The 18,907-nt window shown below is 47.0% G+C and overlaps 2 protein-coding genes across 9 annotated transcripts in view; both read right to left on the bottom strand.

The window, feature by feature from the left end:
- The window catches only part of PTPN9 (protein tyrosine phosphatase non-receptor type 9), a 55,610-nt gene extending 54,353 nt beyond the window's left edge, over positions 1 to 1,257 (bottom strand). For 2 of the 4 annotated variants that reach the window (XM_028706032.2, XM_077918842.1), the window contains exon 1: positions 402 to 1,257. Coding sequence is in view for 2 of the 4 variants with exons in the window: in XM_077918842.1 (XP_077774968.1) it covers positions 402 to 434 (33 nt within the window). In the remaining 2 variants the exon portion in view is untranslated. Of the gene's footprint in view, positions 1 to 200; positions 351 to 401 lie in introns of those variants that run through there. The other 2 variants (XM_028706031.2, XM_077918841.1) reach the window with 2 other exon arrangements.
- A 3,190-nt stretch (positions 1,258 to 4,447) lies between these two features.
- Positions 4,448 to 18,907, bottom strand: part of SNUPN (snurportin 1) — a 40,547-nt gene continuing 26,087 nt past the window's right edge. For 4 of the 5 annotated variants that reach the window (XM_077918844.1, XM_077918845.1, XM_077918843.1 and 1 more), the window contains one exon: positions 4,448 to 5,269. In XM_077918844.1, coding sequence (XP_077774970.1) covers positions 4,940 to 5,269 — 330 coding nt within the window. In that variant the 3' untranslated portion in view covers positions 4,448 to 4,939. Of the gene's footprint in view, positions 5,270 to 18,014; positions 18,186 to 18,907 lie in introns of those variants that run through there. The other variant, XM_077918846.1, reaches the window with a different exon arrangement.

The raw sequence follows: 18,907 nt of genomic DNA, 5'->3' as shown, positions 1-18,907 counted from the left end.
GGATTTCACCCCCGGGAAGAGGAGGGGAGGGGAAGCAGGGGCAAGACGGAGCACAGACCTCGGCCCTGGGTCCCCCTCAGTCGGGAGACGGGGGGGGGGGGGACCGCTGCTTCGCTTCCAGGAATGAGACGACCCCAAAACAGATGGGTACGCAGCAGCATTACTCTAGGCAGAGAAATACTATTTATGCATCTCCTTACTCTTTCCCCTCGCGATCCGCGTTGTTGCGAAGCCGTTTAAAAGAGCGCAGCCAAGAGGCCCGAGAGGCTCCCATCGCAGCCCAAGACCTGGGAAGGAGCCGAGAGGCGCCTCTCCGGACGGAGAAACCCCGCCATCCCGGCCGCCCCGCCCTCCTCCCTGGCCGCGGTCCCCCCAAGCTCTGGGGCCCGGCGAGCTCCTACCTGCTCCTCCTCGGGGCTCAGCTCCGCCGCCATCCTGCCCTCGGGGCGCTCCCAGGACTCGACGCCGGCCAGAGAGCAGGAGATCGTGCAGGTTTTCCACAGCTACCACCCCACAAACATTTCCCAAAGCAGTTCGTCTCCTTTTTCCTCCTCCTCCCACGTTTTTCGGGGGGTCGCTCAGCTCAGGTCGCTCCCAAAGTTGGAGGATCGCATTCTTCGCCGTCGTTGTTGTCTTCCCTCCCTTTTATGATGCGCTTTTGTAGATATATAGATATATGCAAGTATTTTTTGAAAAGGGCGGTGGGAGCACGGAGGGGAGCGCCCGATTATTAGTATTCGGTGGGTGGGTGTTTTTTGCGCCCCTCTCTCCTTTTCACTGTAACAGGGACGGCGAGAACGGCAACTTCGACAAAAAAAGTTCCATTAAAAAGAAAGGTCCTGGAAAACAAAAAACCTCTCCCTTGATAAAATAAGAATGCCAAGTCTGATTCAGCCGCGGTGAATGTCTTCGGGCATTAAACACGCCTACATATGGATCGGAAGGCAAAGGGGCTTAACGGGAAGGGAAGAAGGGGCAGAAAATGGCAAAACTTCCCAGCCCCCAAAGCTTGAAATCCTCTCCAGATTGTGCCGAGATATTCACCCCGCAAAGATCCCTCCTCCTGCTGCTTTCTGGGAGAAAAAGGAGGGAGGGAGGGAGGAGGAAGAGGAAGAGAGAATCAGTAGGAAGCAACTTCCTTTATATATACTGTATCAGAGGAGGAAGCTTTCACCCCCCGCACCCGTCCTGTGGCCTGGAGGGGGGGTCGTGGGGGTGGGGGCCTTCTCCCTCCCTCTCCTTTCTGCAGTGCTTGTTCCTCAAAAGCAGCAGGCAGAGCAGAGGGAGGGAGGGAGGAAGTAAGCCCAGCTGACCCGCCCCCCCCCGTCGCAGACCAATCCTGCTTCCTTTGCTGCTTCCTTTCGCTGCCAAGCCTCCCTCCCCCTCTGCTTGCTCCATTCAGAAATTGAATCTCATTCACAAACAGCAGCAGCGGCAACAGCAAGCCGAGGACGAGCCGGGATGGAGGGCTCCCAAGGGGGCGGGGGGAGAGAGAGCCCTAAAAGGCATCGGCAGCAGACAGACAAGAAACGAATACCCACGCAGCAACCTGCCCTGGCAACTTCTAAAAATCAAGGTGGCAACTCCATGCACAAAGGAGAAAATTCCATTGAAGCCAATAGAAACCTGCTTTTGAGTCAATGTGCTGTAAGAGACACCACCTTCGCGGTGTGAATCCTACACTGGCTTTGCCTCTTTAGATAAGCTTTTCCTATGAGGTCCTGATCTAAACTTCCCAGCGCCCATGAGAATGCTCTGGCATTGGGAAGGTATCTCCCGGTGGCCCCTTTCTAACTAGACCCAGCTACAAATCCAAGACAGGTTCAAGGTGTTGCTATTAGTAAACGAAGCTCTACCAGATCGCCTTAGCCAATAGATGCCCTCTGGACCACTTCAGTCTGTGGAACTGACCCACATTACAGGTGCCACATAATACCCCTTCCACATTTGTAAACAACATACCTTTCAGTGTGGCTGCACCTACACTTGGGGACTCCTTGCCTATCAGGTGAGCATCTTCACTGCATTTTTTCCAGCACCTGCTAAAAACATATTTGTTTAAGTAGCCCTACCTAGACATGTAGAATGTCAATGTTTTTAGTTTGTTGCTGATTTTCTTTTCTTTTTGAATGTTTCCAAGAGTAATTTTAACTGTTTTTACTGATAATTTTATTGTTTTATTCTTTGTAAACCACTTTGAGGGTTTTTTGGCTTTTCTTTTACAATAAAGTGGTGCAAAAAATCACTTGAAATAAATAATGTGAGCATCACATGAATAGCATAAGCGGGACCAGATCCTGAGCTCCCTCTGCATCCTGGGCCATTTTGACACATGGGTGGTAGCACCAAACAATGTGACAGGGCTTGAGCTGTGTCTGCAGAGGAAGACCATCTGCATTACCTGCTTGAAATCATTCTAACTATGCCTTGAAGGCTCCCTGTATCTGGCATCAAACATGGCAAAAGAGGGTGGCGTTTGCCCTAAACAGCCTGGCAAGCAAGCGGGGGGACAGTGTTGTATAGTGGTTTGAGTGTTGGACTAGGACCTGGGAGAGATGAACCTCACCGGGTGACCTTTGGCCAGTCACCGCCTCTGAGCTTAAGCTATCTCACATGGTTGCTAAGGGGGTTAAATGAGGAAGGAGAGAACCATGTACTCCTTGGAGGAAAAGGTGATATGTGTTATAAAATGAATGAAAAGTTCGCCTCTGAGGCCTGGCACGCCTAATTAGCCGTGAGGGCTGAAGGTTCCCCACCTCCGTAGTACAGGAGACAGAAGCTGCCATAGACCATGTCAGACTGTTTGTCCATCAAGCCCAGCACTGCCCGCTCTGACAGGCAGCAGCTCTCTCTGGTCTCAGGGGTCTTTCCCAGCAGGCAGCACAGTTGAACCATGGAACTCCCTGCCACAGCACAACCTAGATGGCTTTAAAAGAGGATTAGACAAATTCATGGAGGAGGAGAGGGCTGTCGATGGCTCGTAGCCACGATGACTATGTTCTGCTTCTGCCGTTGGGGCAGCAATGCCAGTTGCTGGAAATTATGGGGGAGGCAAGAAGCTCTTGTGCTCGAATCCTGCTTGCTGGTTTCCCACAGGCTTCTGCTCAGCTGCTGTGAGAACAGGATGCTGGGCTTGAGGGGCCACTGCCTTGATCTAGAAGGGTCTTCTGTTATGAAACCCCTAAGCTGAAGGCACACAATTTTCCATCAGGCCTGCAGCCTGTTCCCTAGAAGGAAGCCTTGCTACGATGTCACGCTGCCTGGCTTTAACTACACGTGTTGCAAATACAGAGCTTGAACAATTCACCAAACGTGCAACATGCCTCCCTTGCAGCATCACAGAGAATTATGGGGTCCAACAACAGCCATTAACTCAATAATGTGCTGAAGCCACCCAGCCCAGCAGCGCAGGAGGAGTGTCTGGCTGAAGAAAAGGATCTGGGGGGTTTTTAGCAGATCACCAGCTTAACGTCAACTAACAGTGTGATGCAGCAGCAAAAAAAGCTAATGCACTTGTAGGCTGAATCAACAGAGGTGTAGTGTTCAGATCAAGGGAAGTCACAGTCCCACTCTATTCTGCCTCACAGACCCCACCTGGACTATTAACAGACCAACTGACCATACATTTGCTAATATATCTTTGCATTCAAAGGCTAGACATTTTTATTTTTAAAAAACACTGGATGCTGAGGTCCTGAGGAAGCTGGATCTTGCAAGGCAGATTCTGCAATTACAGTCATACCTCATGTTATGTTTGCTTCATGTTACGTTTTTTTCAGGTTGTGTCCTGCGGCGACCCGGAAGTACCGGAAAGGGTTACTTCTGGTTTCGCCGCTCACGCATGCGCATAAGCGCCAAATCGCAATACGGCACTTCAGGTTGCGGGCTTTACATGTTGCGAATGGGCCTCTGGAATGGATCCCATTCGCAACCAGAGGTACCACTGTATTCTGATCCCACCCACTTTAGTCTACAGACAAAAGCATGCATTTAGTACTTGCTTATCACAGACACATTGACTCTCACATGTACTCTTCACATCCAATACTTTCCTTTTTGCTGCATGGACAGCTCTGTGTTCTCTCCACACATGTTGACTGATTTGGACCAATTAATTAACCCTGTTCTTTCTCAATATTTTTTCCAAAAGTGCTTCTATTACCTGCATTTTTTCCAACGGATTTTCAATTGTTAGCAAGGTGTCATCTGCAAAAAAACTTCTTTTCTCTTTTTCTTTATTGCTTATTCCTTTTATATTTCTATCTTCTCTAATTACATTGGCCAGAGTTTTAATGACCAATACAAATAAAATTGGGGAAGGGGGCATTTTTGTCTTGTACCTTGGGCTAGTGTTATTTGTTAAGTTATACCATCGTTCACTAAGTTTATGCCTTGTTCCTCAAGTATAATTGATTTATTAATCCTTTAAATCATTCTCCAAATCATAAACTTTCTATAATCATTTTTTAATGCCAGCCATTCTACTCAGTCAAAAGCCTTAAAGATATCCAATGCTACTATACCTGTTTTCAATTTATTTCTTCTTATTATATGTTTTTTATTCAACACTCTTCCTATTAAACTAGACATCTGTTTTCCTACTAGAAAGGCTCATTGGTTTTTATTTATATATTTATACATGAAATTAGTCATCCTTTTCCCCTACTGATCAGAGAACGGAATGAGTTCACCAACAGAAGCCTCTGAACAGGACGGCTCCACATATTGCTCCACAGCTTTAATTCTTTTAAACAAGCCCTGCTGCTAGCAATTAGGATTTACATCTCAGGCCTCAGCTAAATAACTTGTGACGCCTGGAGAATTATTATGGAAGTGGACATCCTTCTACCCAAAGTACTGTCAAAACAGAGCTGCTACCATGTTAAGTTTCTTTTGCTCTCCTCCTGAACATGGAAAAGCAGCCACCCCAGGCTACCTATCAATTCTCCATCTTGCTCGCAGAGTCCCTCAGAGCCGAGGGAAAGCCTTCTGCTTTTGGTGTGGACAAGTGTTCCAGTTCATAGCGGCCGTCCTGGGGGGCTGTGCTGACACTGGAAGAATCCTCCTTGGCGGCCTGCTGTAGGCTCCTCTTACGCTCCACGATCTGCTGCAGCTGGAGTCCCGCGTAGTCTGGCTTGGCCGTCAGTGGGCAGAGGGGGACAGGTATGCCCAGGATGTCTGGCACCATGTATGGACGGAGCCAGCCCACTAATGGGGTGCTACCAGGGTTGTAATGAGTTTCCTTGTGATAGAAGAGGAGCCCGTCCACCTAGGAAAGAGAACAGAGAGAAACCAGGTAGGCAGCAGCCTTGGGTCTATACAGTCCATGGCCTTACATGAGGCCTTACCTGAGCCCGGTCTTGGCTGGGATATAAATAAAATTATTATTATTATTATTATTATTATTATTATTAAAGGTAAAGGTACCCCTGCCCGTACGGGCCAGTCTTGCCGGACTCTAGGGTTGTGCGCCCATCTCACTCAAGAGGCCGGGGGCCAGCGCTGTCCGGAGACACTTCCGGGTCACGTGGCCAGTGTGACATCGCTGCTCTGGCGAGCCAGAGCTGCACACGGAAACGCCGTTTACCTTCCCGCTGGTAAGCGGTCCCTATTTATCTACTTGCACCCAGGGGTGCTTTCAAACTGCTAGGTTGGCAGCCGCTGGGACCGAACGACGGGAGCGCACCCCACCACGGGGATTCAAACCGCCAACCATGTGATCGGCAAGTCCTAGGCGCTGAGGTTTTACCCACAGCGCCACCCGCGTCCTATTATTATTATTATTATTATTATTATTATTATTACAGGATGGTCCAGGGGTAACCTGCCTTTTGAAAAATGGGAGAAAGTGCTGTGGGCATCCCACCTCACCTCCTGTTCTATTGGTTAGAAGGAAATGCTTCTTTCAAGCTTAAATCCAACAGGAGAAGAGGGGACCCTATGGGTATGCCTTTGGTGACAATTGGGATATTCTGTGGATTCAAAGCATACCCCTTTTGCTGTGGGAATCAGCTATAGCCTCTTTTAAAATAATGGCAATTTTCTTCTTTTAAAAAAAGCCTACACCTTTTTAAAATTTCCACCTTTATTTTATGGAAGTAAATCACACAAACCAACAGAATAAAAATGACAGAAGTACATAAAAATAGTGCAGTATAGCTAGGAGAGACTGCCTATTAGGTTAGTAAAGAACTTAAGACCCTCAGGAAAGGCCAAATTTCACAGTGTACTATGGAGAGGGAGTTCTGTGAGTTCAGGTCTTTCCTGTATATAAGATAAAATCCCACCAAACGGCACAGAATTTTTCAGGGTCCTCCAAGCCCCTGGCGCTATATACTGCAATTTACTAACTGCAGCTCCAGTTCTACGGAGGCCAGCTTACTGTGCGGCACTGTTGGAAGGACAAGGTGTGATGATAGGCACCTTGCAGACCTTGATACCTTGAGCTCCTTGGATGGGAAATGATAACAGAATCTGAATCAAGTCCTGCTGAACTCAGTGGGACTTGCCTGTGAGTAGGCATGAATAGAACTGAAATCCAATGTGCATTTACCTGGAAGTCTGTCCCACTGAGCAAATATGTTAAAGGTTGTGCTTGTGGAGCAGAAAACATTCTTTCAAGCCAGGGGTGGGCAACCTGTGTCCTCCCAGATGCTGCTGCGCTACATGTAGCCCCCGTTTTCCCAGAGTATTGGCTGGGGCTGATGGGAGTCAGATGTCCAGCAGCAGCTGGAGGACCCTAGGTTCCTCCCGCCATCCTAAACTGAAAACTGTTTTGAGCACTTTGGCACAGCATGTAAATGTAAAGGTAAAGGTAAAGGTACCCCTGCCCGTACGGGCCAGTCTTGACAGACTCTAGGGTTGTGCGCCCATCTCACTCTATAGGCCGGGGGCCAGCGCTGTCCGGAGACACTTCCGGGTCACATGGCCAGCGTGACATCACTGCTCTGGCGAGCCAGAGCCGCACACGGAAACGCTGTTTACCTTCCCGCTAGTAAGCGGTCCCTATTTATCTACTTGCACTCGGAGGTGCTTTCGAACTGCTAGGTTGGCAGGCGCTGGGACCGAGCAACGGGAGCGCACCCCGCTGCGGGGATTCGAACCGCCGACCTTTCGATCGGCAAGCCCTAGGCGCTGAGGCTTTTACCCACAGCGCCACCCGCGTCCCTTGGCACAGCATGTAAGTGTTACCAAATAAATAATATGAAAAATGAGGTGCATTGATAGGGTAGCCAAGTAAAAAGAGGATGTGGTGGTGGTGGTGGAGAGAATCCCCTCTTCTCTACAACTATTACAGCTGCAGAAGCCCTGTCTTTTTCTTTTAATCACCAGGCCACTGTAAGGTGCAATACAGATTTATAACTCTCTTGTGTACGCCATCACATGAGTGGCTTTTCATCAACTAGCCAAAAGTCTCTCTGTAAAAAGCTCCAACCCCACCCCCACACTTGGGTTATTTTTTAAATAGATACATGATTGGGTTTTGTATTTGCAAATCTAACAGCTTAAGGAGAAGATACCTGGATATCTAGTGCTGCTTAGTAATTAAAGCTGCCTGCATAATCCTGCTGGCATGTCCATCTGGAAAGGTCCCCATTGGTTGGGATGTAATGAGAAAACAAAACAAAAAAAAAACATTTGCCTCCTTACTTACTCACCAAACCTTTATTAGACATTACAAATATAGGCCATCATCAAACATCCATATTTAAAAAATATATACAAATAAACAGCCATGTAAAATATGTAACAAGGGTTTTCATTGGAGTTTCTTCCCACTAAATAGTGCTATTCACCACTCTGAGATACTATTGACAAAAAACCCAGCCACCTTTGCAGTTACTTCCGGGTTAATGTCAGACAGATTGAATCTGATATTTTCACCATGCCGTGATGTTAGACTACCCAAAAAGGGGGATAGCACATGTTCGCGTAGCTGATTGTACAATGGACAGTAGAAAAGAATATGTTTTACAGCATCTAGCACATTCAAAGAACATCCACAATGTCTATTATTTCTGGGGATGTTTGAATATCTGCCCTTGACAAAAGCTGAGGGGAAAAACGTTCAGTTGGGCTAACATAAAGGCCCTGTGTTGGACTGGAATTATTAATTGTGAAATATAAGTGACCCTGTTATCTGTTGTATTTAAACCATAGAACTTGGGGGAGCAAATTTTATTTACAGCTGACTTGATGTTTCGTTTTTCAATGACCCTTAATCTGGATTGACTATTGTGATATATTGCTCACTTGAATTATACATGAGTTCCAAGTCAGTGCCAATAGATCTGATTTTGTTATGTAAGAGTTAGAACCATTTGGATTTATAAAAGTCCTCAAGTCAGAGAGCAGACTCGAGGGTTGGCAAGCGAAATGGCAACGCAACCAGTGTTTTCCAGTGCTAGCCCACACCCAATATTCCATTGTGTGTATACCTAGTTCTGCACACATCATCTCATACTTGATTGAACTTGGGAGCCCCAGGATACGTCTCAAGAAACTTGAGTGTATCTTATCTAAATCACTATTATATGCTTGTATCCATATTGGGATACCAAAAAGTATCTGGGATGACACTTTAGTTTGAAAAATCTGAATATCAGCTGGTATAAATTGGTTACCTTTCTGAAAAGAAAAGCGAGCTACTGTTGAGGAGGTAAACTTTGCCTGTTTCATAGCACTTACGTGATGGTTTGACCAACCTGAGTTGCTCTGGAATAAATTCTGAGATATCTTTGAATCTTTACTTTACTTGGATTTCTTGTCCTCTAATTTTCCATTTCTCTAATTTCCAGGAATTAGAGAAGATCAGAAATGTTGTCTTCTCATAATTTATTGAAAATGTATTGCTTTCATAATAGGAAACCAGGGAAAGTAAAAGATGTTTCAGACCTATCGTCAGTGATAATAAGGCCACATCATCCGCATACAGTAACAATGGGACTGGGTTTTGACTGATTTTGGGGGCATGTGATTCTACTTTTTCAATGTGCTCTGGAAGATCTGATAAAAATAAATTAAAAAGAAAAGAGGCAAGAATACACCCTTGTTTTACACCTTTCGTATTCGGGATGTTGGAATAAAGCTGACCTTTGGCATTGAGTTTGATTTGGCAAATGTAAAAGGAATATAAATTCTGTATTAAGATCAGCAAATGATGATCAATTCCTAATTCCACAAGCATCTTCCACAATATATTTGCCATTGGGGCAGAGTTGCCTACAAAACAAGATTAGCTATGCTATTGCTTCTGTCCAATATGGAGACACCATTAGACATTTCCCAGGCAATAACGCTTATGTGAGATTTAAAAAGCAAGGTCCTATTAAGTCCAATTTTAAAGATTTAGTACCCTACTTTGTTGACCATTGGGTCTACAAAGCCTTTGCCGAAGCCCCATCAGTGCAGTCATTGTAGAATGAGAAAACAGCAACATTGAAATTATTTTTTTAATCCATCACTTTGCTTCTATGTTGTTCAAGACAGTTCTTAAATGCAAAGCTAACTTATGGAATTTCACTGCAATAAGGTGCAATGGTGGCCACTAAGTTTGCGGTTTTTAAAAGGGGATAGGACAATTTTTGTGACATGGGCTGTGGTCTAAACCACTGAGCCTCTTGGGCTTGTCGATCAGTAGGTCCTTGCAATGGGGTGAGCTCCCGTTGCTTGGTCCCAGCTCCTGCCAACCTAGTAGTTTGAAAGCACGCCCCCCCAAAAAAGTGCAAGTAGATCAATAGGTACTGTTCTGGTGGGAAGGTGAATGGTGTTTCCGTGTGCTGCTCTAGTTTCACCAGAAGCGGCTTAGTCATGCTGGCCACACGACCCGGAAAAACTGTCTGCGGACAAACGTCGGCTCCCTCGGCCTGTAAAGCGAGATGAGCGCCACAACCCCAGAGTCGTCTGTGGCTGGACTTAACTATTAGAGGTCCTTTACCTTTTAGGACAATTTTATGGAGCAAGTTACTAGCCATAATGGTTCCATAGAACCTCCTGGTTCAGAGGCAGTATACCGCCAAACACCAGCTGCTGAGGGGGCAAAGGGAGATGATGTAGACCCTTGTTGGATGCTTGATGGAGGCATCTAGCTTTCTATCGTGGAAAACAGGATGCTGGACTGGATGATCCTTTCATCTGAACTGGTAAAGCTCTTACATTTAATAAACAATCAACATTTCCACAGCATTTTCAAGTGTTCAAAGCACTTCATATGCAAATCCCCTGCTGTAGCTTCCTCTGGGGGATGTCCCCATTTCTAAAAATGCATTGTTTCATGAAAATAATACCAGCCAGACTGGTTAGTCTCAAATGTTCTAACTATCATTTTCAGAGGCAGCACCTAGGAAATACTTCTAAATATCTAATGGCATTTGGGGCACACTAAATTAGAACGCAAAAGTTCTGCAATTCTTGTATCCCTTGAAACTGAAACAATGTCAGGGAAGTGCATGCTGCTGAGTGACCAAATCTTCTAATAAAAATGGAAGGGACAAGTCAAGCCTTGCACTGGCTTGAATGCAACCTTAAACATGCATTTAATAATAATTTAAATAATAATAATTTAAATAATTTAAAGTGTGCTTCCTTGGATGCAAATACTTCCATTCCATTGAGATTCCAGGAGGGTGGGGGTGGGAATTAAGATTTGCATCCCAATGAATTTAGAATGTGAAAAATAGTTGCTGGTACCTCCAGCTTCATAAGGGTGGGGAGGGAGGGGAGAGTGGCTGTGTTTTGTATCTTCCTGCTTGCTCAGGTTGAAGAAATCCTTAACATTCCCAGGATCCTCCTCTCCTCTGACAATCAATGTGAATTAAGAGCATCCTGTGCTTTAACAAGCCTTAACTCTTTCCATCATTTCCTCTTGCTGCAATACTGCAGCTGGCAAATACTCCACACCTCTCCTGCTAGTCCCATGTACATACATTCCCCCTTTGGCAGTAAAAAAAGAAAAGAAAAGATTTTTCTATTACCCCTCATGTTCAGCTCCCCAAGGGGAACAGAATTTTACAGATAACCTGCTGTGGAGTTTCCTAAGATTTGAGCTTTTGCTACTTTCAGCTAAATTGGCCTGTTCTTTTAAAAGGCAATTTGTGTGCAGGGAAGTGATGACTCTGGAAAAAGGAGCAGCGGAAGCTGGGAAGAAGTTGGGGGGAGAGAATGATGACAAAAGACACAAACTCTCTGCAAGCATTTCTGGCCGGTGAGGGAGGCTCCTCATTCCCGCTCCAGCATTGTCTTTCCTTAAGAGCTCTGGCTCGAAAGAAGCAGCTTTGATCAATGCCGCCAAAGCCAGCAGCATCAACCTTCACAGAATCACGGAGTTGGAAGGGACACCAAGGGTCATCTAATACCAGCCCTTGCAATGCAGGAAGCCTGCCCACACTGTCTCTGGGTGGGCTCCAGCCACCAACCTTCTGGTTAGCAGCCAGACCCACTGACACACTGCATTGTATGGGGGCCCTTGGCAAACCACAGCTTCCCAGGGACCACAGCCAAGACCCTTCCGAGAGAGACGTCATGGGTAATACCTTGGATTTTGTAAAAAGAAAATGCCCTGTTAGATCAGCTCAGAAGCCTGTTTACCAGGTATCATGCTTCCCGAAGTGGTCCAACCAGATGCCTCTGGGAAGCCCACAAGCAGAATCTGAGCACAACAACACACTCCCCACTTGCAACTTCCAGCAAGTGGCACTCAGAAGCTTGTTGCCTCCACCAATGGAGGGAGAGCAGAGTCATCAGGGCCAGCAGCCATCCAAGTCAGTGGCCATCACATTCCTTCCTTCATTCCTTCACTCAATACCTCCTGTGGAAGCACATTCCGCAGTTTAACTATGAGCTGGGGGGGATACGTTCCTTTGACTGTCCTGACTCTTTCAACATTCAGCTTCACTGGATGAATGCAAAGCTTGTAGCATCATTACAAAGGTTTGGTGTGCATGCTTTAAAGTATGTGCATCAGAACATACGGCGGGGGTGGGGGGGTGGCACCTGGCCTGACAGCAACACATGAAAAAAAGATATAAGGCTCTTAGTAGACCACAAGCTAAACATGAGTTCACACAGGGTTGCAGCAGCAAAAAAAGGTAATGCTATTCTAGGCTGCATCAACAGAAATCTAGTGTCCAGATCAAGGGAAGTCACAGTCCCACTCTCTTCTGCCTTGGTTAGACCACACCTGGAATACTGTGTACAATTCTGGACAACACAATTTAGGAAGGATGTTGACAAGCTGGAACATGTGCAGAGGGCAAGCAAGATGGTCTGGGGTCTGGAAACCAAGCCTTATGAGAAACAGTTGAAGGAGCTGGGCACATTTAGCCTGGAAAAGAGGAGACTGAGAGAAGACACTATCAGAAGGCCTCTTCTTCCTTGGAGGTTTTTAAGCAGAGGTTGGGTGGCCATATGTCGGGGTCACGTCCAACTCTAAGATTCTATGTGCATGTAACATACAGTATGTGTTACACCCACACATTCACCACAACACCCATCAACCAGGGTTCAGCACCTCACTCCCTCTGTATCCCTGGCACTCAGTTCTCACAGGATTGTCGGGTTCCATTGTCCCTTTGCACCTTTTAAATTGGATGCTGAGTTTTTCTTGCACAAAACAACCTTCATTTAGTCATTTATTTTAAAAAAGCTCAGAACATGTGACCCAAACAAGGTTAATTGTTTTGGCATCTTATTTCCCATCTGTTTTTGGAGACTTTGGAAAAATACTGCCTTGTATGTACACAATTCAACCAGAGGGGCAAAGGAAGTATTGTCACCCTAACCCCCTCCCAAAAAACACACAGTTTCTGTTTGCTACTTTAAAAACTACAATACTTACAAGAATTCAGCACCTGCACCCCTTAGGTCAAAACTATACAGCTATGTCTTAAGCCAGCCTTCCCCAGCTGGCACCCTCCAGCTCTTGGACTCTGATGCCCCCCAGCCCATGCTGGTTGCAGTCCAAAACTAAAGGGGACACTTGTTTAACGACTGCATGGTTATCCTGCATCCCCCATATGGAACGGAAGATGGTATATACATGAGGTTGTTCATATTGCCAGCCCTTCTCCAGTTCAGACACTGGCCAGACCAAAATCTGCTTGCTTTCAGGATGGGGGCTGGCTGTACCATGCGCTTTTGGACCTTGCCCAACCACAGCCTTCTCCAACCAACATTTCACACTGGACCTCCCAACAGCTGGAGCCAGCTGGCTTGGCTGATGAGAATTATCAGGATGGACACTTTCAACCCTTCTAAGTGCATAAATCAGTTTCATACTATTTATACTGTTTGGGACACAAACAAAGAAAAAAGCTTCCCAAAGTGGGGAATGCCTGCCCTCTCCTAGCTTTTTAAAAAAAGAAGACTGAAGGGTTTCCCACTTGGTCACTCCAAAAGGAAGAGGATCAAACCGCACTCTCCCGCCTCAGTGCCCCCCCAAGATCAAGGCATTTAGGGAAAGTCCATGGAGAGCAGCAGAATCCAGAGGCTCAAAGGCACTGCCTTTCTTAATAGCCTCTCCACTTTTCAGTAGCCCAGATTATTCCATCCTGTGAAGCTGCTCGTGTTTATTTAATGCACCGTCTGCCTCCTTCCCACTGACTCACGGCACTGACGCCAGCTGAATCAGGAAGGATGGATGAAGTTACTGTTTGCCTAAAAGCCTGGGGTCTGACCGGCAAGGAGTAGCATCAGCACTTTGCTCTCTGGACAGCCAGAGGTTCCAGACTCTCTAGACGAGACAGAAGCAGCTGAGCTGCGAACTGTGGCAGCAAAATGGCCATGCGTGAGGCATGCTTAGAGCCAGACATGATGCTGGTCTCAAACCAAGGAACTGTGGGTGGGGGTGCTTTTGTTTTAAAAAGGGGCTCCCCAGAGACACATTTCCATCGCCACAAGCCATGCAAGTAGGGATGTGGCAGTGTGTGTGGGGGTGTCCATGGCCCCTTCAGTTGTTGTTGGACTGTTGCTCCCATCCTCCCTGACGGTTGACCATGCTGGCTGAAGCTCATGGGAGTTGGATTTGGAGGGTCCCCTATGCCTGCCTTACAGACAGAGCAGTGTTGCTCAACAGCACCACCTAGGTTGCAGTACAATATGGGGCTCAGTCAGCTGACACTCTCAGCTGATTCCCAGGGGCCAATCAGGTTCCGCCAAGCATTATAAAGCCACAGCCTCAGCCCCTGCCTTACTGCCTTTCGACAGCGGCTTGCCTTGCTGGCAAGGACTTTGCCTGGCTGAGCAACAGCTCCCTTTGGACCCTGGGCTACACTCTGTGCCTCAGCCCCTCCCTCTGCAAAATGGGGAATACTACTGTATTAATGGGAGCAAAAGAGGACGGGCATCTAGTACTGCTGAGGTGTTCTGGGAAAAGGTTCCAGAATTTTGGATGGCTCAGGGCAACCGACACAGGGCAGTAAACGCTGCAAGAGGACACGAGAAGAGTTCTGCCAGATATGAGGCGAGAGGCCCATCACGTCCACCTTTAGGAAGCCTCCAAACTGGACATGAGGGGGAAAGTCCCTTCCTGCTGTTGCTCACTCAGCCACAGGTATTTCAGTGGTACAATGCCTCTGGATAGGGAGGCTCCATTTTGCCTCCATGCGCAGGGACCTAATCTACTCTGGAAACAGCCCTGTTTCTCTGTGTTTACTTTAGTCTGTTTCTCAGGTTTGTGCTAACATTGTTTTTTTATTTTTGCAGAGAGAAAAATCAAACACATAGTAACACAATCATACACTGAACAATAATCATCCTTGGAAATTAGAAGTTTCCAAAATGATAGAGAAGGGGGGAAAGTAGGATAAATAACCTAATTATTTGTATTATCCTAATTATATGCACTGCACAACTCTTAATAAACTACAGGGCTGAGTATTATCCTGTACCTATTTTTGGTGCATCATGAACATGGAGCATTTCTCTACAAAACTGATGCATTGACTTGTTACATGCAATACTCTGGAAAAGTCACAGCTTTCCCCCAACCTACAGATTGCTGTGAGATTATAACTCCTAGCAGCTCTGACCACCATGGCCAATGCTCAGGGGAGGATGGGGCTTGTAGTCTACAATGCTTGTTTTACTGTCTGTATTTAAAAATATCTGCAAGCTTCAACATTACTGCACATCCCAGATCCCACTCATCCAATTTCTCAGTGATGGCAGGTCCCTCTGTTTCCACTTATGGCCAATCGCCTGCCTGGCTGCCGTTAGTAACAAATCATCATCTGTCCATCATCCATGAGTACTTTCTTTCTTACACTGCCAAACAATGCAAACAGCAGGCCGAATGACATGTTATAGCCTGGAATTTCCCAGCTATGACCCCACACCATTTCTTACTAATTACACATTCCCGAAAGAGACATACCAAGCTTATTTCTCGTTAACAAAGAAGTCAGGGATCTAATTTGTTCTCATGCAAATGGTGCTGAGTTTCTTCAGATGCAGAAGACACCAGGCAGTTCCTATCACAGGAGGGAGGTATGGCTTGGCTGCGACGGAACGGGCTCTCTCCAGTGGAACATAATCATTCCTAAACTAACTGGAGCTAGAGATTACCAGCATTCATACAACATACGAAGCACCTGCTGGATCAGGCCAATGGCTCACCTGTTTCCAGCATCCTGTCTCCAGTGGCTAACCAGATGTCTGTGGGAAATCTGCAAGCAGAACCTGAGTGTAAGAGCCCCCCCCCCCCGTGGTTTCCAGCAACTGGCATTCAGAAGCGTTCCTGCCTGACAGGGGAGGCAGAGCAGAGGCATTATGGCCAGGTGGCATGGATAGTCTTCTCTTCCATGAATTTGCCGAAACCTCTCTGAAAGCCACACAACTTGCCTCCTGTGGGAGTGAGTGCCATAGCTTAACCATGTTCTGTGTGAAGAAGTCCTTTCTTTTATCTGGCCAGAACTGTCTGTATGTCGTGAACCGTCTGAATCTCCAGCTTAGGACAATGCTAGTCTGTATGAAGACAATACTTTATCCTGATGTTAAATGGACAAATGGTCTATTCATCAGGATAAATCAGCTTCTTTCTATGTTCCACTGAGCCAACAAGTGCACCTGCCCCAAGGAAAAGGAAGGGGCAGAGCCCACTTGAGCTTGCAGGAAATCCCAGATCACCAAACCATGCTTTGCAGGTTGGGCAGTGCTGTGATATCCAACATCTATAAGTCACCCACACAGCTAAGTGTAGCATTTTTCCACCTTCGCTGCATCAAGCAGTTGGTCCCTTACCTTTCCCGCCCCGACCTGGCCACAGTGATCCATGCGACGGTCATCTCCAGGCTTGACTACTGTAATTCGCTCTACGCGGGGCTGCCCTTGAAGCTGTCCCAGAAACTCCAGCGGGTGGAGAATGCTGCAGCGAGGCTCCTCACGGGGTCTCTGCCATGGGAGCATATTCACCCAGTGCTTTTCAAGCTGCACTGGCTCCCGGTGGAGTACAGGATCAGATTTAAGGTGCTGCTTTTGACCTTTAAAGCCCTTCACGGCCTAGGACCCTCGTACCTACGGGACCGCCTCTCCCGGTATGCCCCACGGAGAGCCTCAAGGTCCATAAATAGCAACACCCTAGTGGTCCCGGGCCCTAAGGAAATTAGATTGGCTTCAACCAGAGCCAGGGCCTTTTCAACTCTGGCTCCGGTCTGGTGGAACACTCTGCCTCATGAGACCAGGGCCCTGCAGGATCTGATCTCTTTCCGCAGGGCCTGTAAGACAGAGTTGTTCCGCCTGGCCTTTGGCTTGGAGCCAATTTGATTCCCTCCCTCTCTTTCTTTTTTCTTTTCCTTCTCCTCCTGCGATGAGGCTACATTTTAATATTTTAATGTTTCAATATTTTAATGTTGTATTTTTAATTTTGTTTTTAAGTTGTAATCATTTAACTTGTTTTTATTATTGCTTGTAAGCCGCTCTGAGCCCGGCCTTGGCTGGGGAGGGCGGGGTATAAATAAAAACCATTATTATTATTATTATTATTCTTATTATTATTATTATTATTATTATTATCATATTACTGAATCAAGTCATTAACAAAAAAGGAGCCTTTGCTCCCAAGCTAGGCTTAGCTGCACTAAACTTAAATGAGGAAGAACGGAGTCTCCATTTGTGTGTGTGGTCAAAATGGGCTTCCATTGGCCAAGTTCTGCTGGCACAGCTGCATTTCAGTTAGAACATGCAAGGGACTCCTCAGCAGTTTCCTTGGATCCTGGCCAGCAACTCCGGCGCCTCCCTTGGTCCCAGGATGGCTTGGAAAGCGGGGACCTGCCAAATACTGCTCAAATCCAGCTACTGCTACACCAGCCTGGTCAGAATATGCAATGTTCAATAGCTGGGGCTGGGGGCTGCTCAGAAACAGGAGACTCTCCACTTGGATTTGGAGGATCATTCTGATCTGAGCTCTGCCAGTTGCTGGAGCCATTGAGGGCTCCATTCTACATGGAAGTACATGGAAGCAGCACACAGTTAAACTATGGAACTCCCACAGGAGCAGTGATGGCTACCAAACTGGATGGTTTTAAAAAAGAATGAGGCAGATAGGGGACGATTGATGGTCCAGGTTCTTGAGCTCATTGGCCAGTCAGTGAGTCTCTCTGTGAGTCGGCGTCTGCGCTACGTCTTGAAGCTGGAGCAACAGGGAGACCACAGGAGGGGAGAGGGCTGCTCTTGTGCTCAAATCCCGCTTGCAGGTTTCCTTGGGGGCATCCGGTTGGCCACTGTGAGAACAGGAGGCTGGACCAGCTGGACCCCTTTGGCCGGATCCAGCAGATGCTCTGCTTTGGTTCTTAAGAGAAGGTCTCCAGAGCTGCATCTCTTATTGCTTCACTTTCTTTCACTAGCAGCAGCAGCAGGAGGAGGAGGAGGAAAATAGGCTTCCTCCTGCTTGCCTCTCCTTGCAAGCAAGAGGGGAGGGAAAGGGTGTTTGATTCCCTGAGACTCGGTCAGAAAGGAAGAATGTGATCTGAAGGGAGGGAGCTGGAGGACAGGCAGACTTGGAACGTCTGGTTCCAACATGTGGCACAAACAAGTTGTTAAGCCCTCTTGCACAACAACAGCATGGAGTCTGTAAGCAAATCCAACACATTCCCACTTCCTAACCTGATGCCTCTGGGAAGCCTGTCAGGGCAACGGCCCCCTCCACCTGAGGTCCCCACAGACTGGTATCCAGAGCCTGCTCCCTCTGAGTGCTGGAAGATTCAGGACAGATAAAAGGAAGTCCATCTGTGCACAGTGCAGAGTTAAACCATGGAACTCACTCCCACAAAATGCAGTGATGACCATCAACTTGCCTGGTTAAAAGAGGATTAGATAAATTCATGGAGAGAGCTGACGATGGCTCCTAGCCAACATGGCTATGTTCTGCCTCCATGGTCGGAGGCAGCCATGCTTCTGGATTTTTATTTTATTTATATACCACCCTATAGCTGGAGGTCTTAGGGTTGTAAATGCCATTTGGTAGAGATCATACGAGGGGAGGGGACTCAAGTGCTTGAATCCCACTTGCAGGTTCCCCACAGACATCTGGCTGGCCACTGTGGGAACAGGATACTGGCCTAGAGGGGCCCCCATGGGCCGGATCCAGCAGGCTCCTCTTAGTGCTTCTGTTCTCTAAACCTGGACGTGGCATAGAACCATCATGACAGCGGCGACTGATGGCCTTATTTACTCATTTGCTTAGAGAACTGTTTTACTCACTCTTAAGCCCCCCAAAGGCTCTCATGACAGCAGCTAAGTAATCCCCAACAGAAGAGCACCCAACCTCTTTTTAAAAACCTCCAATAAAGAAGAGTTCACCACCTTCTGAAGTAGTCTGTTCCACTGCCAAACAGCTGTTATCAGAAAGTTCTTTCTAATGCTTCTTAACAGTTTGGTCCAGTGGAGAGAATGAGTGCTTCTAGAGGGCAACAGC

Source organism: Podarcis muralis, chromosome 14 (genome assembly GCF_964188315.1).
Source record: "Podarcis muralis chromosome 14, rPodMur119.hap1.1, whole genome shotgun sequence".
In the NCBI taxonomy this organism is placed as follows: Eukaryota; Metazoa; Chordata; class Lepidosauria; order Squamata; family Lacertidae; genus Podarcis; species Podarcis muralis.
Note: the sequence above shows the minus strand (reverse complement) of the source record. Positions and strands in the feature narration are given on the sequence as shown.